The sequence below is a fragment of the Dysidea avara genome, chromosome 5 (assembly GCF_963678975.1).
Source record: "Dysidea avara chromosome 5, odDysAvar1.4, whole genome shotgun sequence".
Classification (NCBI taxonomy): domain Eukaryota; kingdom Metazoa; phylum Porifera; class Demospongiae; order Dictyoceratida; family Dysideidae; genus Dysidea; species Dysidea avara.
This window is the reverse complement of record NC_089276.1, coordinates 35,981,524-36,002,605: the sequence shown is the minus strand read 5'-3', so window position 1 is coordinate 36,002,605 and position 21,082 is coordinate 35,981,524. Positions and strand designations below refer to the sequence as shown.

The following is a 21,082-nucleotide window of genomic DNA, read 5'->3' as shown; positions in this document are numbered from 1 at the left end:
TTTCGTTCAAGTAAAAAAGTGTGCATATCGTCCATTGACCATGGTCTTGGGGTGTAGTTTGAGCCCACTTGCCCTGTTTCAGAGACATATTAACAGCTACGGACTGTTGGGTAAACTCCCCCGACAGAAAGTCATTTCAGAAATCAAGCTTCGAATTCATATACAATTACCAATTAGTTTTTAACAGTAACTACACAGAAAGCTTCCTGACTTGTGTCAGATAACTAATCAGGTACAGTTTGCTAATGCACGTAATTATGCATGTGATTCATGCGTGATTAATATGTTTGTGGTATAGTCTCCTCGCATTTCTCAGTACAGCAGTAGCTAGTGGAAGGCTGATATCAAAATGGAGATAACATAGGACTGTCAGACTTTGTACAGTCGATTGCATGCACGTGTGTTTGAACATTACGTAATGCGTGAATTGTGTCTGGCCTGCCTGCAAGGGCTACGCAGTCACAAAAACAACACTAAACAAGTTCAAATACCCAAAAGAAAGAACAGAAAGTGCTCCGTGAATCTTTTGTTTCACCAGTGAACTTCACAGAATGATTTTTGCAATGTTCAAATGCACTTGCAATCGACTGTAGTAAGTACTTGACATGTCGTAAATACTGATACATCTGTGACATTTTTTTGAAGTGTCGTCGCTTGTTGCAGTTATTATTATTATCAATCAGTTTCTCCTAACATAAAAGGCTAGACAGCCTGTACAAGGTGGTCCCCAACACAGAATATACATACACACATACAGATAGACACAAACAAATACAAAACGAAAATAAACTAGCTACACTCAAAATACCTAATTACAAAAACGAAGATGCTTAAACTTATGCTTTAATGATAATCCGGCACATGATAACGCCACACCTGTAGAGTGTTCAACTAAAAAATGTCAACTGGTAGAGAGTTCAACTACAATCAAATCACCCGATAGAGAATGCAGCTACAAACAAACAAGTCACCCCTGTAGATATCTCAGCTACAAACAAGTCAACCTATAGAGAAGAGTTCATGTGATAATTTCATACAGTAGTAATAACAAATTTGTGTAATACTTTTACTTATCCGCAAATAAAATGTCTGCTCTGGATTAGGCTTGCGTCGATTTTGCTGGCATAATAGCATAAAGCTGGCATAATGGAGCATAATCGGAGCGTAATGGGAAAATTTCTGCCACACTAAGTATAACTTCTGTTATAACAGTCACAAATTCAATGACTAAGTTACCTGTTTTGGATGGTAAAATGATCCTTGACAAAGAGTAGAAAATGCACTACAGTCGTGGCTAGCTACTACAAGTTTGCACTCGACGAAATGAATGCTTTATTAATTTCATTGTGGGTTTGCGTTTTATAGGACACATGTAGTCATGTGCCAACTAGTACTAAGGCATGGCAAAGCAGTTTAGATGAGCTTCAGTCATTGTATTTGGTATTATATAAGTGTCTCATCGTCTGATTTTGAATAAAATGTTATATGATGATTATGATTATTGGAAGCTCAGTTGGAGAGAATACAATAGAAGCTCTGATGACAGTAAAGTTAGTGGTGAGTCAGTATAGTTAGTGAATGTCTGGACATTGAAATGGTGAAAAGTCTCTGCAGGTCTGCAGTGAGATTGGGGTTGAAATCAAACCAGGAAAATATTTCAAAATGATCCAGCTGTGATCGAAATTCTCTAAGGCCACTCCAATTTGTTTTTATGTTTCTGGTCATCTGAAGTTTGGTTTTAGGTGCGGGCGGGCGGAATTCAGCAACAAAGCAACAATGATCTGAGTGCTCAATTAGACTATTTTTGTGATTTTCTGACTGTTTTATTAGAGTATATCGATCTGTACTATGCACTATGCCTGTATCTTGCAGGTTTTCACTGACAAAAGACATATAGTGACACTTAAGCAGTTAGATTTAGCATGTTTGTAGCAGCCCAATATTTGTTTCTGAAATCCAGCCTTTTCAAAAATCTGATGCGGGCATATTCCCCACGTATTTCTGAAATTTCACTTTCTGTAAAAAGGATGCAGGTGGTGGACCAGAAACATGATTACCAATTGGAGTGGCCTAATAGAACAGTAAATCAACACTCTAATAGAACAGTCAGAGAGAATGAGAATGAATTAAAGTGTTTATCCCCAGGAGGCTAATATGTACTTGGCATGGTGCTGCAAATGCAAGTCACATGCTATACCGAGCAGTCGCTGTCCTTTGAATAGCAATTGCTACAAATCAGAAGATCAATCAGAAACCAAGCATAATATTTTCTACATAATTATTTGCATACAAAGCTACAAAAATATTAGACAAGAGAATCCTTATAGCTTTTGAGGGACTATAGACATGCACCCCTGCTCTAATATGCCTACCAACTAGGGATGCCACGGCATAGAAAATTTTATGTCACATGTCATAGAGGTTTACGTCACAACATGCCATATGACACAACATAAGTAATTTTTAAAGTTTCACAACTGAAGCTGTTACTTATGAAAGTTTATAGCTATTTTGATTTAATCATGCAAAAATATGAACTTAAACATCAGCAGTATTAACTGTGACATCAACAAACACTGCTCATACTTATCTTGTGAATTTTTCTCATATTCATTGCATCAAATTTGATCAAATGAATGGAAAAGAGTGCATTATTAGGAGATATTTATGTCATGGCATAAAGAAGCCTATATCATATCATATCATGGAGCTTTCTGTCACGACTTGTCATATGTCATGACTATCGTGGCATCCCTACTACCAACTCTGTAGTACATCCCAATTTCAAGCTATTGCTATTATTTGTATGTTGCAGTTTAATTGACACTTCTCCATTTACATTCTATCATATAAAGAATTCTCAGCACAAAGAAAAAGCACACAAAATAAAAGCATAATCCATTTCTAAAAAGCATAAAAGCAAGCATAATAGGCAAAATTTTGAAGAAATTCCAAAAAGCATAATAGGCAAATTTTGGAGCATAATAGACTCAAGCCTACTCTGGATCTCTTCCTCCTTCTGCAGTAAAGAAAAATGACAGGTAAAGCAAAGTCCCAAAGCCATCCATATACCAGGTTTGGAGTACATAATTACAAAAAAGAAGTGATACCTATACCAAAATAGCCAAGCTGTAAAAATAGTGTGTGGCCTCCAAAAAAAGCTCCGATGAAAAAAAAGCTAAATACAAGGAGGCAGAAAAGAAATGACTGTGTTGGTTGGTTATTAATCACAGCCATTTCTGTTTATATTCACAGACCATCACTCATATGATGATTGTTGTTTACAACAGTTGCCATTCCCCTTCACTGTACTGTGCAATACTTAAAACTTCATATATACACTTGCTATTCATTTGATTTCGAATAGAAATGAAAAAATTGTGTAAATGCTTGCAATATCAATATACAATTAATTACTGAAAAGACTGAACAATGATGTAGAAGGCTTGAGGTCTATTGGTGCTGCTAAGTTCAGCATATACGTATACAGCATTAGGCTATGATTTCTGAGGGCATGCATAGAATGGTCTATAGATATGTACTTGAATGTAGCTTCCTAACTAGGATTAGCACAAAATATATTAATTGCTTGGTTCAACCTGTATGGATGGCAAGTAACTCTACGTGTGATAATGGTGGTTTTGGCTCTCTACAACAATAGGGACATCCTAGGAATAAACTTGTAGATGTTTGGGTGGTGGAAATATGCAGATTGTTTGGTACAACTTTTGGAGAGATAGCTTGCTTATAGATGACAGCTTTTTAGAAGGTTGAAATAATTAAAAATTGTATTTTTTTACTGTTTTGTATAATTGTATATGTTTACGATGATACTACTACAGGTAACTAGAACAAAATGTCTGCACTGGATGTGTACTATGAGTTTCGCCCCAAACTGGTCAACAGTCTGCCAGTAAAGACACCTTTTCTCTGCAAGATTACTTCAGAAAGGCATCTTTCCTGGAAATGTGAAGGCCAGGGTGATATCCCAGCCAACAGATGCAGAGGCAGCTGAGTAATTCTTAGATCATGTGATTCAACCCCCTTTGGACAGTGGTGACACAGGACCATTAGAGAAGTTGTTGACAGTGATGGAGCAGTTTAACAGTCAGCGGCTAAAGAAATTGGCCAGTGACATCAGCAAAAAGTTAGAGGATGGAGCTAAAACTAGTGGAATGGATGGAGCTAGTGCAACTGGAGGAAAGTTGACAAGTCAGTATTGTTTGTACTGATACTTCATAGTAAATTTAAATAGTGTGCAGTGTGTATGTATGTTGTAGAAGAATACAACTCACTGTTGAAACAATGTTCAGTCATTCCTAGATTCTATTTCCATTTATGAGAAGCAAATGATGCAGAAATCAAGTTGCTTACTTGTTTGCTTATTTAAAGCCTTAATAAAATTAACTAATGTCTATTTGGTTCCGCATGGGGTACTTGGAGATAATATGTCACTCTCTAGAGTTCCTCTGGATATACATAAAATTGACAAGGAATAAACATCTTAACCACCTGGCAGAATCCTGTAAGCGTTCAAGCGTTAATAGATGGCTACAGGCTCAAGGCTGCCCATGGATTTTTCTCCTCTCCACCTTTTCAAACATACTTTATGTGACAACTAAACTGGTTATAGGACCAGGTGTCCTACAAACCTTTAGTACTTGTGCTGTAAAGCCTTAATAAATAAACTAATCTCCATTTGGGTACTTTGAGATAATAAGTCACTCTCTAGAGTTCCTGTGGATACATATACATGAAATTGACAAGGAGAAAACATCCCAACTGCCTGGCAGACTCCTGTAAGTGTTCAAGCATTAATTGGATAGCTGCAGGTTTGAGGCTGCCCAGGTCCAGTTATGATTTTTTCCCTCTTTTCTCCACCTTTTCAAACAGACTTTAACTTTAAGCAGGCTGTAGGACCTGGTGTCCTACAGACTTTCAGCACTTGTGCTGAAAAGCTTTAATAAAAATAAATAAATAAAAATTGTTCAAAGTATCTCAATAGTTAAATCATATTACGGTAACAGTGATGCATTGTTCACCATCAAATAAATGAGCAAAACATACTCTCCAGTTTTTTCAAAATCTTAGAACCACACAGCTCATCAATGCAGGCATGGTTTCTCCTGACACTAATTCTAAAAAAAATAATGGGCTCCATATTTTGAATTAGAAAATGGTATGTATAAAATCCTTTGAACTTTAGGAGATAATGAGGTCTTTAAATTCATGATGAGACCGCTGGTCTAGGAGAGGTTCTCTAAAATGATTAGAGACCTCCTATATAGCAGACAAGTACACAAAAAGTAGGAATATAACAGTTCTTATTGTATTACTGTGATTTAACATTGTGCACTATTCCAGCTTGTTTCAGTACTTTTTACCGATGTGCTATGGTCCCTACTCTAGTCAAAAATTCCAAAATTTTTTGTGTACTTGTTTTTTAACTTTTTTTGTAAAATAAAATTATTATGTCTGGTGAACCCACGCATACCGCATCAAAAGAACGAAATGGCACAGGCCCCAGCTACCAATTATTGTCTGAAAAGTGAAGTATCCATTATGCTTCGTATCAGCTACAGCGTGTAGGTTCAACCCGTTACACAGCATTATGAATCAAGAACTGTTCGAAAAGCACCGCTGTAATCAAAGTAGCCACTATGAAAAAAATATGGATGATTTCCACTACAAAGGTAAGCTATCATGTGCTACCACTGCCAAATCAACACCTTTTGCTGTCTGCAAAGATGAACGGGACACAAAGGAGGACGCTGATAAGGCTGTGAAGAATGCATTGTACATACTGTGGTATGCCAAAAGGCATTGTGCCCGGTTGAAGCAACATCAAACAGTGAAAAAATCAAGCCCATAGCCTTAAGGGTGCTCTGTACAGTTCGTACAAGGCTTCCCAAGACATAGTCTGTTTTGCACTAAAAGAAATATTATGGTCACTTAATTAGCCTGTGACATGTTGACGCATTTTAGTACCTGTAAATTAGGTATCCCATAGCAACAAGCACACGCATCTTGCCATTCTACACCCTCTCACTTAAATTAGAACTACTCCGTCATTTTTAATCCAAAAGACATGAAATTTTCACACAAGCTACTTTAGTAATTTTGCCAGAGAAGAGCGTTTGCCATTTTGAAATAGAAAGTCCAGATGATGAATAACATGGAAGTAAAGAAAAAGATTTTTGGGAGTGTCAACCCAAAAGATAAATATGTAATGATTGAGAAGTTAAAAGACAAAAATAAAAACGCACAATGGTTTGTGCTGTTTAGCATAGTGTATCATAAAAGTATCAAGGCTCTTGTGGGTAAACTGTAGGACTAGTTCTAGTATAAAGGGAAAACTGTAACTCAAGTTGTAAAGCATATTTGGCAGTTGGGTTTGGACTAAACTGTGTACTAGTGTTAGCTTATATCTAGTAAAAAAGTACAGAACATTTGCTAAAACCATTCGTAAGTTATAGAACAAATTAAATTTCACGGGAAGCCATATAAGCGGACTGTACAGAGCACCCTTAACCGTTATCGTCTGAAGGCATCAGTCAGCTACTCATTCAGTCAGTCACTAGAAAATTGTTTAATTTGTTTAATTTTGTAACAACTTGTTGAAAACTTTTCGGGTTGATCCAAAGCCTCATTTGGGCTTAGTTTTATCTGGCTGGTTTTTGGGTGATGTTTTTTCATTGGCCACGCCCAAATTTTTGTGATCCTTACTATACAGTACTATGATAGGTATCTGCATGTCTCCAGTTGAGGGAGTCAACACACAGCACACCTCACTAATGACCACTGATGTGCTGAGTAGCATTGCAGATCTCACAATTGATCACTAATCTGCTATGCCTCCCCTTGAGAGGCAGAGCAAATCAGTGAGCTTTCTTTTATAGATTGAAAATGTGGAAAGTGATTGTGGGTTTACATTTCGTGCAAGGTATGATGCCACGATGACGTTTTACTCAACCCACAGTCAATCAATCTATCTACTACTATTGTACAGTACAATAGTTTTGTACTGTACAGTAGGGACCACAAAGGAGTAGGCATGGCCCACGAAATAACATCACCCAAAAACCAGCCTTAATTTTTCCTAACGACAACAAGGCAGTATTGGTTAGGTAAAACTAAGCCCAAACAAGCTTTCAGATTAACACAAAACACTTTCAACAAGTTGCTACGGAATTTTAAAATAATTTGTGACCCAGACTGAGAAAACCAGTATTATCACCCATGTCTGCAGATTCGATTTTTCACCCAGGACACAAAGCTACATGAATAAACTATCTAATTTCACAATAAAAATCAGCTAGACTTGAGTGGTCTGGTTTTACTGGCTGCTTTTCCCAAGCCCAGTGGCAATCCGTACGTGCGGTGTGGGGCCTTAATGGAGCTCTGGTCAGTCTGGGGATGACTGTATGTAGCTGTACAGCTCTGTGGTGTTGAATAAGTACATCTGCTGTGAAGTTCCTTTCATTTTAACCAGTTTTGATACCTCAGTGGCCCAAAACTTGGCCTAATTCATCCCTACACCTTCCTTTTCAATTTTTGAACACTATCTTGCCTGCCTTCCAGGGCCCCCTGCCTCCCACCCAATTTACAGCTCGCCTGATACAGTCAACCTCGGCTTAAAAACTATCTAAAATGGCAGGAAACTTAGTTGTTGGCTACTTGCACAGTAGATGCTCTGGAAGGTAAGGAATTGGTGTAAAACGTGTGAAAATTTGGTACACATACCGTAAAGTCGGGTTGTTAAGTGAATGCGCTTATAATTTTCGGAGAAAACTTTTTGTAAAAATCATACTATCTGTTAGGTGCATACGTCTAGTAAATAATTATGGTGAGTGTAACACGGAATCACTACGTTGTAATAGAGTAGTTAATAGTTTGTGCCAGTCACCACACCAGTGTTTAAGGATATTTGACTCCATTTCTGGGTGAAATCCTTCATAATGAACGAGCTTATCACTATCCAGATGGCTGATTTGCTGTATACATAGCGAAGAGAGACCTCAAGGGAGACGTATGCGCTTGAGGATACATTTATTTTTACCGTTTCTTGCTGTGTGTTGCTTTATCATTGCATTTTGCCATGTGCGCTTATCATCCATGGTTAATTACAAGAAATGTGTATGCACTTAACAAATAATATGCGCTTAACAGATACATACACTTAACAACCCAACTCTACAGCAGTTTCAACCATTGGCGAGCTACAACACACTAAATACTTAAAACCGGCATTTCTCGATACTTTTAAATAGGCGATAAGCCCAGTTTTCCCAGACTGGGTCACATTTATTTAATGGAATTTTATACTGACTGAGTAACTGACTGACCGACTGACTGATCCCTTCAGACAAGTGCAACTCGATAACAGCTAAGGCTACGGGCTTGATTTTTTTACTGTTTGACATCGCTTTGGCCCAACAGGTGCCTTTTGGCATCCCGCAGTACGTACGATGCATTCTTCATGGACTTACCAGTGTCCTCCTTTGTGTACTATTCATCTTTGCTGACAGCGAAAAGTGTAGATTTGGCGGTAGTATGTGATGGCTTCCCTTCATGGCGGAAATCATCCGTATTTTTCAGAGTGGCTATTTTGTGCTTTTCAAACAGTTCTTGATTTGTACTGCTGTGTAATGGGTTGAACATAGCCAACAACAAAGCATAATGGATACTTCACTTTTCAGATGATAATTTATATAACTGGAGTGCATGCAACATAACACTTCTTATTGTTTTACTTGTGATTTAATATCGTGCACTACTCCAACACTTTCAGTACCTTTATCAATGTGCTATGGTCCCTACTCTAATTGAAAATTTTTTTTCGGTGTACTTGTACTGTAAATACACCCACACCATTTTCTAAGTCAGTCAGAAACTGCCCACTTGTCACTCAAAAGTGTTCCACTGAGATAAGTATCTACTGTATGATATTTAGGGATTTATGTTGACCAACATTTAGCTCGGTACCATCTTGTGGGGTATGTTTTACAGAGAGTACATGGCAATGTATATTAATTACTATTGAGTACTTTTATGACTTCCCTGATACATTTTCTATTCATTTTACTTTTCAGGTTCTTTGAGCGTGATATGGTTGGTAACTTTAATGGTATCGTATCTAATATGAAATAGTATAAATTAAGCAAACGTTGTACCAAATTTGGTGCTTTTATCAAAAAGTGAATGATTTTTTTTTCGCTTAGCCGCTCTATAGACTAGTAAAGTCAATCACTGAAAAATGTGAGTGAAGTCTCTCTAGTCTTTTAATTTGAAATGACCAGTATTAGCAGGCACCCACACAGTGTCACAATGATCAATAATTATTATTGGTAAAGCATGGTAATAGCTTCATCTGAGTGGTTTAAGGCGAGAAATTTTGCATCTAAATAGATGAGAAAGGGATGGTCATATCCAAAAGCTGATCAAGGGAGGTGTCCATCCAGGTCATTAGCTTGCATGTTAAAAGCACTGGGGGCCATGGTATATGACGCCATAGATGTGCAATATATTGTTTCTGTTGGATTATGCCTGTACTTTTGATGCTGAAATGTTGGCTCCATTAGAAGTATTTAAAAGGTTATTTACCAAATTTTGAAAGATTTTTCTGATTGCACGTGTATATTTGAAATACATTCATGTGACTGCAAAAATGAAGATTATGTATGTGCTTGTATGGTTTCCTGACCAGCTAGAAATGGACTTATAACCTAGTTTAAAAGTTTCAAAACATACTATAAGGCAATGATGTTGACGTGCCACCATATTTCAAATGATTGAGTATACCTTATTCAACTTCCACAGAAAATTTGGTGCTTTTATCACAAAGTGAACGATTTCATCAAAATTTGTTGCTTAGCTGCTCTACTATACTGGCTCCTTTATGTTTAATCTCACTTTGGCTGAACATTGTAGATCTCATACTGCAATGCAAGTTTATAAGATCTTAAAGTTGTCAGATAATTTAGAGGTAGTAGGATGTATAGAAAAGCATCAATTTTATTGAATTTATGTGCTATAAATAAACTCATTTTGTGCTAAGCCATTACACAGACACACTACAATAAAATGTGTATTTGTGCATATGTGCATGGTATGCTCTAAATGTGTTGTACATAGCATGCACTCCTGTGGTGTATGTGATATGTAGGAGATGATTGTCCACATTTGTCCATTAGTTAGCAAATGTGAACCCATTTGTCCATTAGTCAGCAAATGTGAACCATCATCTCCTACACATCACATACTCCGCCGAAGTATGTGATGTACATTTGTGATATGCACAAAAACACATTTTATTGTAGTGACAGTTCAAGTCAGTGAACAAAGCCAGTATGTTTGTATCAATAAAGTAACCAATTTGCATTAACCAAGAGTAAATTTACTCTTGATTAACATTAACTCATAGAATTTCCATTAGATTAATCCAGTCAACAGTAAAGAGATGAAAAATTTGCATACTGATGATCAGTGAGGGCCTGTACATATCTTAATCAGTTGAGTGAAATTAAACCCACAATCAAACTCCAGGCTTGGTGATATAGGTTTTATATACATGTGCCAGTTTGGACAACAATATCACACCTGTGTTAGTGTGTTGTGACCACCACTGTATTTACAGTGTATTTAAAATAAGGCATTCCTCAGTTAAAATAAAAGAATATTGATCGCATGATATTTATAAGTGCATGATGAAACTGACATTTAGGGCAATATATGATAAAAACAATAATTCATCACACTGTTGGCAGATCCAGTCTTGAATTGTGTTAAGTCCTGCTGATCTGGTAGGATCTAATGGAATTCTACATATATAGTCAAAATTGTAATGATGTGACATGATGTACCTGTAATAGAGTTAATGATATGATGTAATAATTTATTATGCATACTTGTAATATTAATATTGTGTACCGTAGTTGTAAGAGTTAGTGGTTATTGTATGCTTTCAATTATTGATTAATAATATTATATACAGTGGTCTGTTCTGCATATAAAAGATTTTCCAAAGAGCCTCACTTCTCTACAATTAGAACAATTCCCACACATATGTGATAGCAAGCATATTAATTAATTTGTATCCATTGGAAAATCGAGCCAATTTTTTTCAGTCACATATATGTATATTATTTCATAAAATATTTTATTCTATTGTTGCTACATAATCTATTGTTTAGCTTTAATTTGTTAGTACACTAGCTTCCACTTAAAATTGGATATTTATGCCTGATGGCATGCAAGTGTTGAGCAGACAATTTTAATCAGATGAGCTCAAGAAGTACAATATAATGATTGCTCAAACAGAGAAAGACCTGGAGAATGCTGATACATTAACATTGAGGGAGGTAGCAAAGAGATTTAACTGTAGAGAAAGCAATATTCCAGTTTGCAAATCAATGTAAATCTGGCTGTAGCGTAGCATTATTAGCATAATTAATTGCATGTGCAATAAAAACTTTTTAAACTGAATCTGTGCTATTGAATGAGGCATGCACATTGCCTACTGAGATGAAGTAGGAAAACATAACATGGCAGAGATTTTATGGAGAATTTATGAGTTCTAATGAATATTTCAGTAACAACTGTATATTATCTAGCATTGTTAATTGTTAAGTGTGTTGTAGCCACTCACTACTTACCGTCATGCTTGTGGATGGGAAGACAATGTGTTTATAGCTACTCTTATCTGAATGTACTCTTTAAAGTTAACAACATCAACATTAATTTGTGCTGTAGGTCCAGTGTGATGAATGTGAGTGGTGGTACTATTTACAGTATGTACAAACAAGAAAAGTACGTAAACAAGAAATTGGATCCTCAAAAGAAGAAGAATGTATATAGTAGATAAAGATGCAAAGACAGTGAGAGGCCATGTTGCACAACTGATGACACTTACAAAGTTCATTTTTCAAGTTGTTAGCTTTGCACAAGCAGTATAATTCAGTTAGAACTTACTAGCTATCATGCACGGTGACATTGTAATTGCTCTCCTTGCTTATTTACCCAATTGCGTTGTAAATTGTCAGTTATACACACTTATATAATTTGAGTATATAAGACCATCTGCATGCTTCTGATAGCTATAAAGTAGCATACACAGTACCATTCATGTGAAGTTCTGCAGACAACATGAGATCATGTACATAAGATTTAGGTATATCAGTAGGACTATAGTGGGAAATGCATGGGCATGGCAAGGCTGAAAATGCATGTTGTGCTGATGAATAATTTTATAGTTACAGCTAAGCAGATTATTATGTTGTGTTCTAAGTTTACTCAGCTAGAAATGCTTGTAAAGATAGCTAGGTGATGGCAAGGCTAGAAGACACTGAGAAAAGGCATAATACGCATATGGTATGGGAACATTCTCGGGAACACTCATGTTGTTAATCAATCTACAAACAGTTTCTGGGAACACTCTGTTGAAACACTGCACTCACAACGGGTTAACACAATCTCTAGCTAGCATATCTTATGATGCACCAGTACACCTGCAGTATAAACAATACACTTAGCTACCCAAATACAGTTAGTTTCTATGTTGGCAGACAAATGGGATATGAACTATAGTAAATGCCTGTTTTGGCTGAGATGTAGGTTTTGCTTCTCACTGTTAAGGTCTGCCATCATGTGCCTGAGGAGACATCGATCTTCTGTACATCGTCCCATACCTGCTTGCATTGATCTGGCCTATTCCGAGGGCAGGCTCAATGCTGATTCCCTCATGTAGTTTATTTTATTGTTGCTGGTGTTATCCAGCTGTCCAGCATTTGACAGCCAGTGCTGGGGGTGGTGGCAAGGACATTCCATCTAGCCCGGGGAAAAAAAACACCAAATATCACTAATCTGTGGCTTATAAATCAAGTAGGATGATGATCATCCATCTTACCCATTGATATGGCACCTGTAGCTCAGTCTTAGTGTGCTAATAACCCTACAGCTACACTGCTTGCACATAGCTATATTTCTTCACTCCCTATCCTGCTAATGGCTGCTATGCTCCTCTACACCTACTGCATGTGCTTGATGTCGCATATTAGCAAGTGAGAAATCATTGTCACATGAAAAACGATCTTCTCTTCACATTGCAGCATTTAACAGTTGTTATCTGTATATGAAACATTGTACCTTGGGATGTCTGCTCAAGCAGGTGTTCCCCAAAACTGAGTGAGTACAGTGTTATATGGTTATCCAGGACACATGTACTGGTTAAGTGTTCCGGTGTTGGTCTTGGGTGGGTGGGTATCCACCATCATCAAAATTAATGGGTTTAGTTGCAGTTGACAGTTTTTTTTGTCTCCCTGTAGTGTAGAGAACTCAAAATGCCACAATATCCCTGAAGTAGCACAGTTTTGCATGCTGTGCATTGTTTGTTTATCCACTGGCTTGTAGTGCTGTTTTTGCAATTGGTATGTCAGATCTTGATTTCATTTATTGATTTGTGTGCAAATGTTGTTAGGCAAGATCGAGGAGTTGCCAATAACCTGGGACTCTCATATATGATCCGAGAAATACATTAAATATTTTAAATGTATGATCCCATCTAAGTTCAATAAAGCGGGAAAAGTGTGCTTTATATTCCATTAGAGTGTACCTTATTTTTCTTTGTATGGCAATAAAGTACACTTTGTGTGAATTTGACATAACCATAAACACAACCTAAAGAGACACTATGACCACAATTACCCCAGCTAACAAAGCTGTCAACAACATTACCATAGCAATTAACAACAAATTAATGGCTATGCACACAAAATTTGTAATTCCACTACAATAATCATACGATTAAGTTCTAAATTGTTCACTAAATTGCCTAATCAGGGAATTCTTCAGTAGCTGTGTCTTCAATATATTGCATTGATGGCCACACTCACAAACAATCAGATAGCTGTACAAACTGTCCGTTACTCATGTGCACCGTAGCTAGCCTTCCTCAGTCGGTCTTCTGTCCCACTACTAAGTAAATTGTGGATCTGAAGGATCACAAATCATGTTATTGATATCCATCGCTACAAATTAACCTTCTACTATGTAATCACTACTACGCAATAGTTTCCTCACTGCCATTGTGGCATTCCAGGTCATGATAAACTATTGGTTGCAGCTCAGGATTCATACATTGAATAGTAGCACCACTTACACTCATGCAATATGGAAAACATAGCACTCAGATGTGGTCTCAAGCCAAATATAGCACTCAGCTTTGCTTCGTGCTACGTATATTTATAGTCTCTCTAGACCACGACCTTGTGCTATATTTTGTAGCATGTAAATCACAAATGACTACAGGATGAATGTTGCCAAAGTTCAATAATAAATTGTTTTTGCAACTTTTCAAACACAATATCAAATGGTACGATTGTACCGTTTGAGTAGGAATCCAGGTGAAACTTTTGTGTGCCGTCCAAAACTCGATTCCGCCATTAAAAATCATCCTAGAGATATCTTACTAGGCGAGACGAAAATCACCTTTACGGAATAGTACTAGTCCATATAATAGATAAAACAGCATTAAATACAAAAAAACACTTACAGGTGGCCGGATACAGAATTTTTAAAATTGCCAAAAACTTGAATTTTAGACTGACTGCCTGACTGACCACAGTCGCAAGCCTATAGAGGCCAAATGAAGCAGTGCACGGCTACTATTTTATGCAACAATAACAAACTCACCAGTGGGATGTGCCTTTTGGGGTTCTGACGAGTGTGTGTCCTCTGCACCTTGTCTTTTCTTTTATCTTCAATCAGGCTGCTTGTCTTATTCTTCATCCAACGAAACCATATCGAGGTGTTAATTTTCCATATCAACACTTTCTTTAAGCACTATAATAGACGCCACAAGATTATTTAAGGTGCTTAGACTACGCTACTGTACAGAGGCACAGATTATAATATTCCTTACTGATATAATCTATGATTACGATTATGATTATGATGTGATTTGGGTTGAGGCTTAGAAGCCTGTACACCCATTCAATTACATGCATACACATACATAAATTAGACGGCAATAAACAAAAATCAACCTATGGATATAATTATTACATTAACATAAATCTATAGTCATAAAAGTAATTATCTATAATAATAATAGCTGATTTAAAATTATTTAAGGGGGCACACCACTGATTCCTATGGCTTCACATGTAAAATCTTGGTTTTCATTGATCTGTGCCTGCTTTTCATCCCTTTTGCATCAGTTGTGTTTGTGGTAACTAAAAATCACCATCTCAAGTTAGAATTACTGACTTTATGACTCAGTTTAGTATTTTAGACCTAAAGAATGAGAATTCGACAAATTTTGGATCTAGTCTCACAGTTTTAATTCTACGCTTCTTATAGTTTGTCATCTGCTACCTAAGTATGTTTGTAACAAAAGTATGGAAGTAATTTTTTTGAAGTATTTTATCAATTGAGCTATTGAACTCTTTAAATTTCCTATGAAAAACAGTTATCTCCTCTTTTGAAGCCATAGTAGTCATTCCTAAAAATCTGTTTCCATACTTTTAAAGATAATGCTATTACAAGCCACTGCAAGAATTTTTGGGGAGTTTCACAATTAGCTGTAGGAGGAGAATCGATTTTAGTGTTAAAATTACAATGTTTTGTAACCACGCCATAATTTGTACATATTTCAGAGGATTTCACTCAGATTTGCACTAAAAAGAAGTTCAATGTCTCAACTACAACATGTGTTATTCATCAATTGGAGAACAGTATCTGTGTTGGCTTTACAGCTTCATATAAAACAAATAATTTTATTCACGGAAGCCATAGGACATAGTTGCTTGCCCCCTTAATGAAGAATTTCCTACAATATCACTTGTAAGATTGTTCCAGTCAATTAATCAAAATAGTTGACCCGACATGAAAGGTGGGCAGGGGGCTTAAGTAATTTAAATGCATGACCTTTAGCAGCGTTGGGAAAGTTACTTTTTAAAAGTAAATAGTTACATATTACATATTACTTGCAACTGAACTACAGTATTTAGTTACAGTTACATAATGTGATATTACCCATAAAATAAAGTAACTATACATATTATATTACTTTGTGTCCACAGCCTTAAGCTGTCACGTGTGAAACTACCACTTTATCATGTGACGTGATTGCGTTGTTGGACAATGCAAATCTTGGTTATAAGTAAGAAGCTGGTGAATATGCTTCATTCAGTAGGCTTCATTACTTCGTTGTGGCTAGGCATTACTCAGTGGATTACTAATGAGATTAGCAACTTCGTTACTTGTAGTAATAATATTATGTAATATTAGATTCGTTACAGTAATAATATTACTTAGGTAACACGTTACATTTGTAAGTAAAGTAACTTGAGTTATATTAGCTACCTGTTTTATAGCGTATTTCGTTATATTACTTAGTTACCACAAAAGTAATAATATTACGTAACGCGTTACATAAGTAGCGCGTTACTTCCAACACTGACCTCTAGTTTGTGTATTGTGGGAGAAAGTAAAAAAGTTGGAGTGATTCAGATTGGAGTAATCATTCAACATCTTGAAAAGAAATATTTTAGTCACTACGGCTGCGCCTGTACAAAAGAGATGATAAATTCATTGATGTCAGTTGATCTATGTAAGACTTGTCTCTTAAAGATGGTACAAGTTTTGTAGCATGCCGTTGGACGCTCTCAAGTTTACGTTGATCTAATACATAATGGGGTCCCCAAATTACATTTCCGTATTCTAATATTAGTTGAACCATTGATTTGTACAATCGTGACAGTGCAAATTCATTCAAATCGATAAAGCTTCTTTTCATACAAGCCAATACCCTGTTCGCTTTCATAGCTACTTCAGAAACGTGTTAGTGGAACTTTAAATTCGCATCAAATATAATACCCAAGTCCTTATGACAATTAACTTAGTCCAATGAGACACCACTTAAGATAGTAGACTCCAAAGCTGTGTGTGGCTCGACCAAAGTGAGTCACTTTACATTTAGTAACATTGAACTTCAGTTGCCACGCATCACACCATTTGGCTAGGTTAGGCCACTCCAAATAAATTCTCTGTTTCCCATCCTGGACTCGGGCATATTTGTATGCGGGTGGGCGGTCCATTTCCATTATTTCATTATAGCATTGGCAGCTTTTCAAGCCATTATTTGCCTGCATGGCAATTGGCAAAACCACAAAAAGCTGCATAAAAGCATGCTTAAGCTTGAAACAATGAGGAAACAGAAACAATGAGGCAAGAGGTACGCAATGTGTCTGATGTGGTTGTGTAATTTCTGGTAGACACAGGTGCTGGTGTTTCACTTCTCAATGGGCACATATGGGACAAAATGGGGAAGATTTCAGCTATATCAGTTGGTAACCTTGTTGGAGTAGATGGCCACCCAATTCAAATTAGGCGGTCGGTTACTGTCCCAGTCACTATTGCGGAAACTACTTTCAGTCAAGAATTTGTGATTGCTAATAACATAACAGCAGATGGCATATTGGGTATGGACTTTTTAGAGAATCATAAGTGTGTTGTCAACATAGCAAAGAAAGAAATTATTCTAGAACAGTCAAACTCTTGTAACTCCTGTTGCCACCTCAAGTAATCCAATAAATGTCACCATTAGCAAGACAGTGACCATCCCACCAAACCATGAAATGGAGATATTGGGACGACTACTAACAGAAGGTGGGTCATAGCTGATGGAGGGGTTGCAACAAAAGGTATTAGTGGCCAGAGCGGTTGTAGTCCCATCAAACAACATGGTTCCTGTTCGTATTGCCAACACATGCACCCTACCTGTGACATTATATGAAGGGATGAAGGTAGCCACTGCAGAGATAATAGAGGAAACCCACATTAACAACGTAAATGAAGTAGACACACAATGCGGACAGGCTGCAACTCGACAAAGGGATGTAATCTTACAAGCACCTTTACCTTCTAGGCTGACAGACCACCAAAGGGAGAAATTTCTAGCTCTGCTGTCTCACTATGAAGATATTTTAGTCAAGTTCCCAGAAGATTTGGGACGCACTGACGTATTAAGTCATCATATAGAGACGGGTGATACTAAGCCAATTCGCCAACAGGCTCTGCGAGTCCCCCTACCCCATCGTTGCACAGTGCAAGAACTTTTAAAAGATATGTTGGAAAAGCAAGTGATATCACCATCCAAGAGTCCCTGGGCTTCACCCATTGTGTTGGTGAAGAAGAAAGATGGAACCACACGCTTCTGCGTGGATTACCATAAGGTAAATGATGTAACCAGGAAGGACACATATCCAATCCCCAGGGTTGATGACACCCTTGATACTCTTTCAGGATCGGTGTGGTTCACAACACTGGATCTTAAGAGTGGTTACTGACAGGTGGAGGTGGCTGCGGAGCACAGAGAAAAGACTGCATTTTGTACACAAGAGGGCTTGTTTGAGTTTAATGTAATGCCCTTTGGTCTGTGCAATGCCCCCAGCCACCTTTCAGCGGCTCATGAACTCTGTTTTGGCTGGATTGCAGTGGACTACTACATAGATGACATTATTGTGGTGGGAAATACATTTTACCAACATTTGACCAACATTTGAATAACCTCCAGTGTGTTTTTGAATACTTGAAGCAAGGATGTATGAAAGTTCAACCTCACAAGTGTCAGTTCCTCCAACAACAAGTCACTTTCCTAGGCCACATTATTTCTCCTAATGGAATTGCTCCAGACCCTGCAAAAACATCTAATGCGGAACAATGGCCAACTCCAACATCAACAGCTGAAGTACAACAGTTTTTTGGCCTAGCAAACTATTATTGAAGGTTTGTGAAGGATTTTGCTAGCAGAGCAAAACCATTGCGCCTACTTACTGTAAAAGCAACAACTTTTAAATGGACTTCAGAGTGCCAGGCTACATTTGATCACCTAAGGAAATGCCTTACTTCTGCCCCTACACTAGCAATGCCCAACTGGACACAGCCATTTATTATTGATACTGATGCTAGTGATGCCAGAATTGGTACTGTCTATTCACAACTGGACAAAGAAGGTAATGAGCATGTTGTAGCTTATGCCAGTCGTTTACTGTCCAAAGCAGAGTGTAATTATTGTGTGGCATGCAAAGAACTTCTTTCTGTTGTATCATTCCTACAACATTTCCGGCAGTACCTTCTTACTCAACCATTCACTATTCGCACAGGTCATGGTGCTCTTACATGGATGCAACAGTTTAGGAACCCCGAGTGTATGAACTCAATAATGATTACACACACACGTGATACAAAGTGTGCAACAACAGGAATATTATCCTACACCTCTCACCAAGCATTTGGGAGGTTGTACATACAAAAATCACAAATGTTTATTTAGGTTAGCTACAGTCAATAACTACAGTCAATAAGTATCACGTCAGTTCCATGTGGGGTCTTCAATGAGACGCTTGGTTGGATACTTGACCCGTGTAGAGTGGCGGGGTGGTGCAGGAAGTGGGTCTGTGTGAGGATCTAGCGTTGTGGTACCTGACGGTAGTGGTATAGAAAGGGGGACTCTTCAGCGTAAGAATCGACGGTTTCTAACCAACACTCGGCCACTGGAGGTTTTGACGTAATATCTTCGGTTTGGTGAAATGGCTGTGATGATGCCATAGATATCCCACAGTTTGGTGCGGGGGTTTTGGATGGCGACATTAGTTCCAATCTCAATCTCAGTGAGGGGTTGAGCATGTGCATTGTAGTAGGTTGCAGCAGATCTCTGTATGGTTTCAGCTTGTTGCTCAGTCTCTTCAGCTTTCCGTTGCCACTCTTGGGAGAAAGAGCGACGATGAGCAGGAAGGGTGTCTTGGGTAGGATGTCCAAAAAGCTTTTGGGCTGGCGACACACCATCTTTTCGAGAGGGTGTGTTCCTGTATTGAAGTAGGGCACGGCAAAATTTGTCATCATCTAAGAAGCGACCATTCCATGAGGTGTAAATAATTTTTTTCATCGATTTAACTGTGGATTCAATTTTGCCATTGCTCTGTGGGTGGTACGGGGATGATGTCTTATGAAAAAAGCCCCATTGTTGTGCAAACTGATTGAATTTGGCAGAAGTAAATTGGGGTCCACCATCGGACCAGAGAATGTCTGGAATGGCAGTCCTACAAAATGCTTGCCTGAGAGCTGCAGTGATTTGGGGTGTGGTGGTGTTATGTGGCATGGAGATGATAGCGGGCCAGTCAGTGTAGCAGTCTACCATAATTAGATAATCATGGCCAACATATGAGCAGAGGTCCACGGCGAGTTCCTGGAATGGTTGGGTGGGTCTTGGTTTTTGAATGATGGGTTCTTTAGAGTTTGATGGAAGGTGATCTTGGCACTGTTGACAGGCAAGTGTGATGTTTTCGATGTCATTGTCCAGCCCTGGCCAATATATGGTTAGTATAGCACGTTGTTTGGTTCGTAGTACTCCTTGGTGGGCTTCGTGAAGATTGGCAAGGACTTGGTTACGCATAGTGGAGGGTATGAGGAGTCTGCACCCATATACAATCAGGTCATCGTCTAGGGTTAAGTGTTGGTGAACATTCCAAAATCTTTTGCAGGGCTCTGGTAACTGTTTACGGGTCTTTGGGAACCCGTTGACTATAAAGTTTCGTAATAGCTGGTATTCCTCATCTCGTTCGGCTTCTTCGCGTAGCTTTTGCAAGCGTAAGCTTTCAGGGTGTGTGTTGATGATTGCCCTGATTTCTGTAAAGGACATTTCAGGATTATCATGTATGTCTAATTCAGCCAGCATTTCGCTTGTCTGAGGGTCGTGCACCGGGTGCCGTGATAAAGCATCAGGGGCATCATTCTTAGAGCCCTTATGAGCCACTATGCAGTGAAGTTGTGCGCCATCAGCCGTGTTTTGAGTCGTTGAAGTCGGGGATTTTCGATTTCGTCTAGACGGTGGCTGTTCAGGATCGGAATCAGGGGGTTGTGATCTGTGATGATGGTGAAGTGCTGTAGGCCTGTTAGAAATAGTTTGCATTTGGAGACGGCCCAACATACGGCCAGCATTTCTAGTTCCACGACGGCATACCTTGATTCAGTGTCAGTGAGGAATCTTGACCCTGCCTGGATGAGATTCTAAGTGCCTGTATTG

The 21,082-nt window shown here is 38.1% G+C and overlaps 1 protein-coding gene across 6 annotated transcripts in view; it reads right to left on the bottom strand.

Annotated features, from left to right (window-relative positions):
• The window catches only part of LOC136256366 (uncharacterized), a 44,404-nt gene that overhangs the window by 20,867 nt on the left and 2,455 nt on the right, over positions 1–21,082 (bottom strand). Inside the window, exons 2-4 of one of the 6 annotated variants that reach the window (XR_010701483.1) lie at positions 14,689–14,838; positions 14,549–14,628; positions 13,709–14,499 (exon numbers count right to left, since the gene is read on the bottom strand). Coding sequence is in view for 1 of the 6 variants with exons in the window: in XM_066049305.1 (XP_065905377.1) it covers positions 13,203–13,316; positions 14,689–14,838 (264 nt within the window). In the remaining 5 variants the exon portion in view is untranslated. Of the gene's footprint in view, positions 1–13,105; positions 13,317–13,708; positions 14,500–14,548; positions 14,629–14,688; positions 14,839–21,082 lie in introns of those variants that run through there. The other 5 variants (XR_010701482.1, XM_066049305.1, XR_010701484.1 and 2 more) reach the window with 5 other exon arrangements.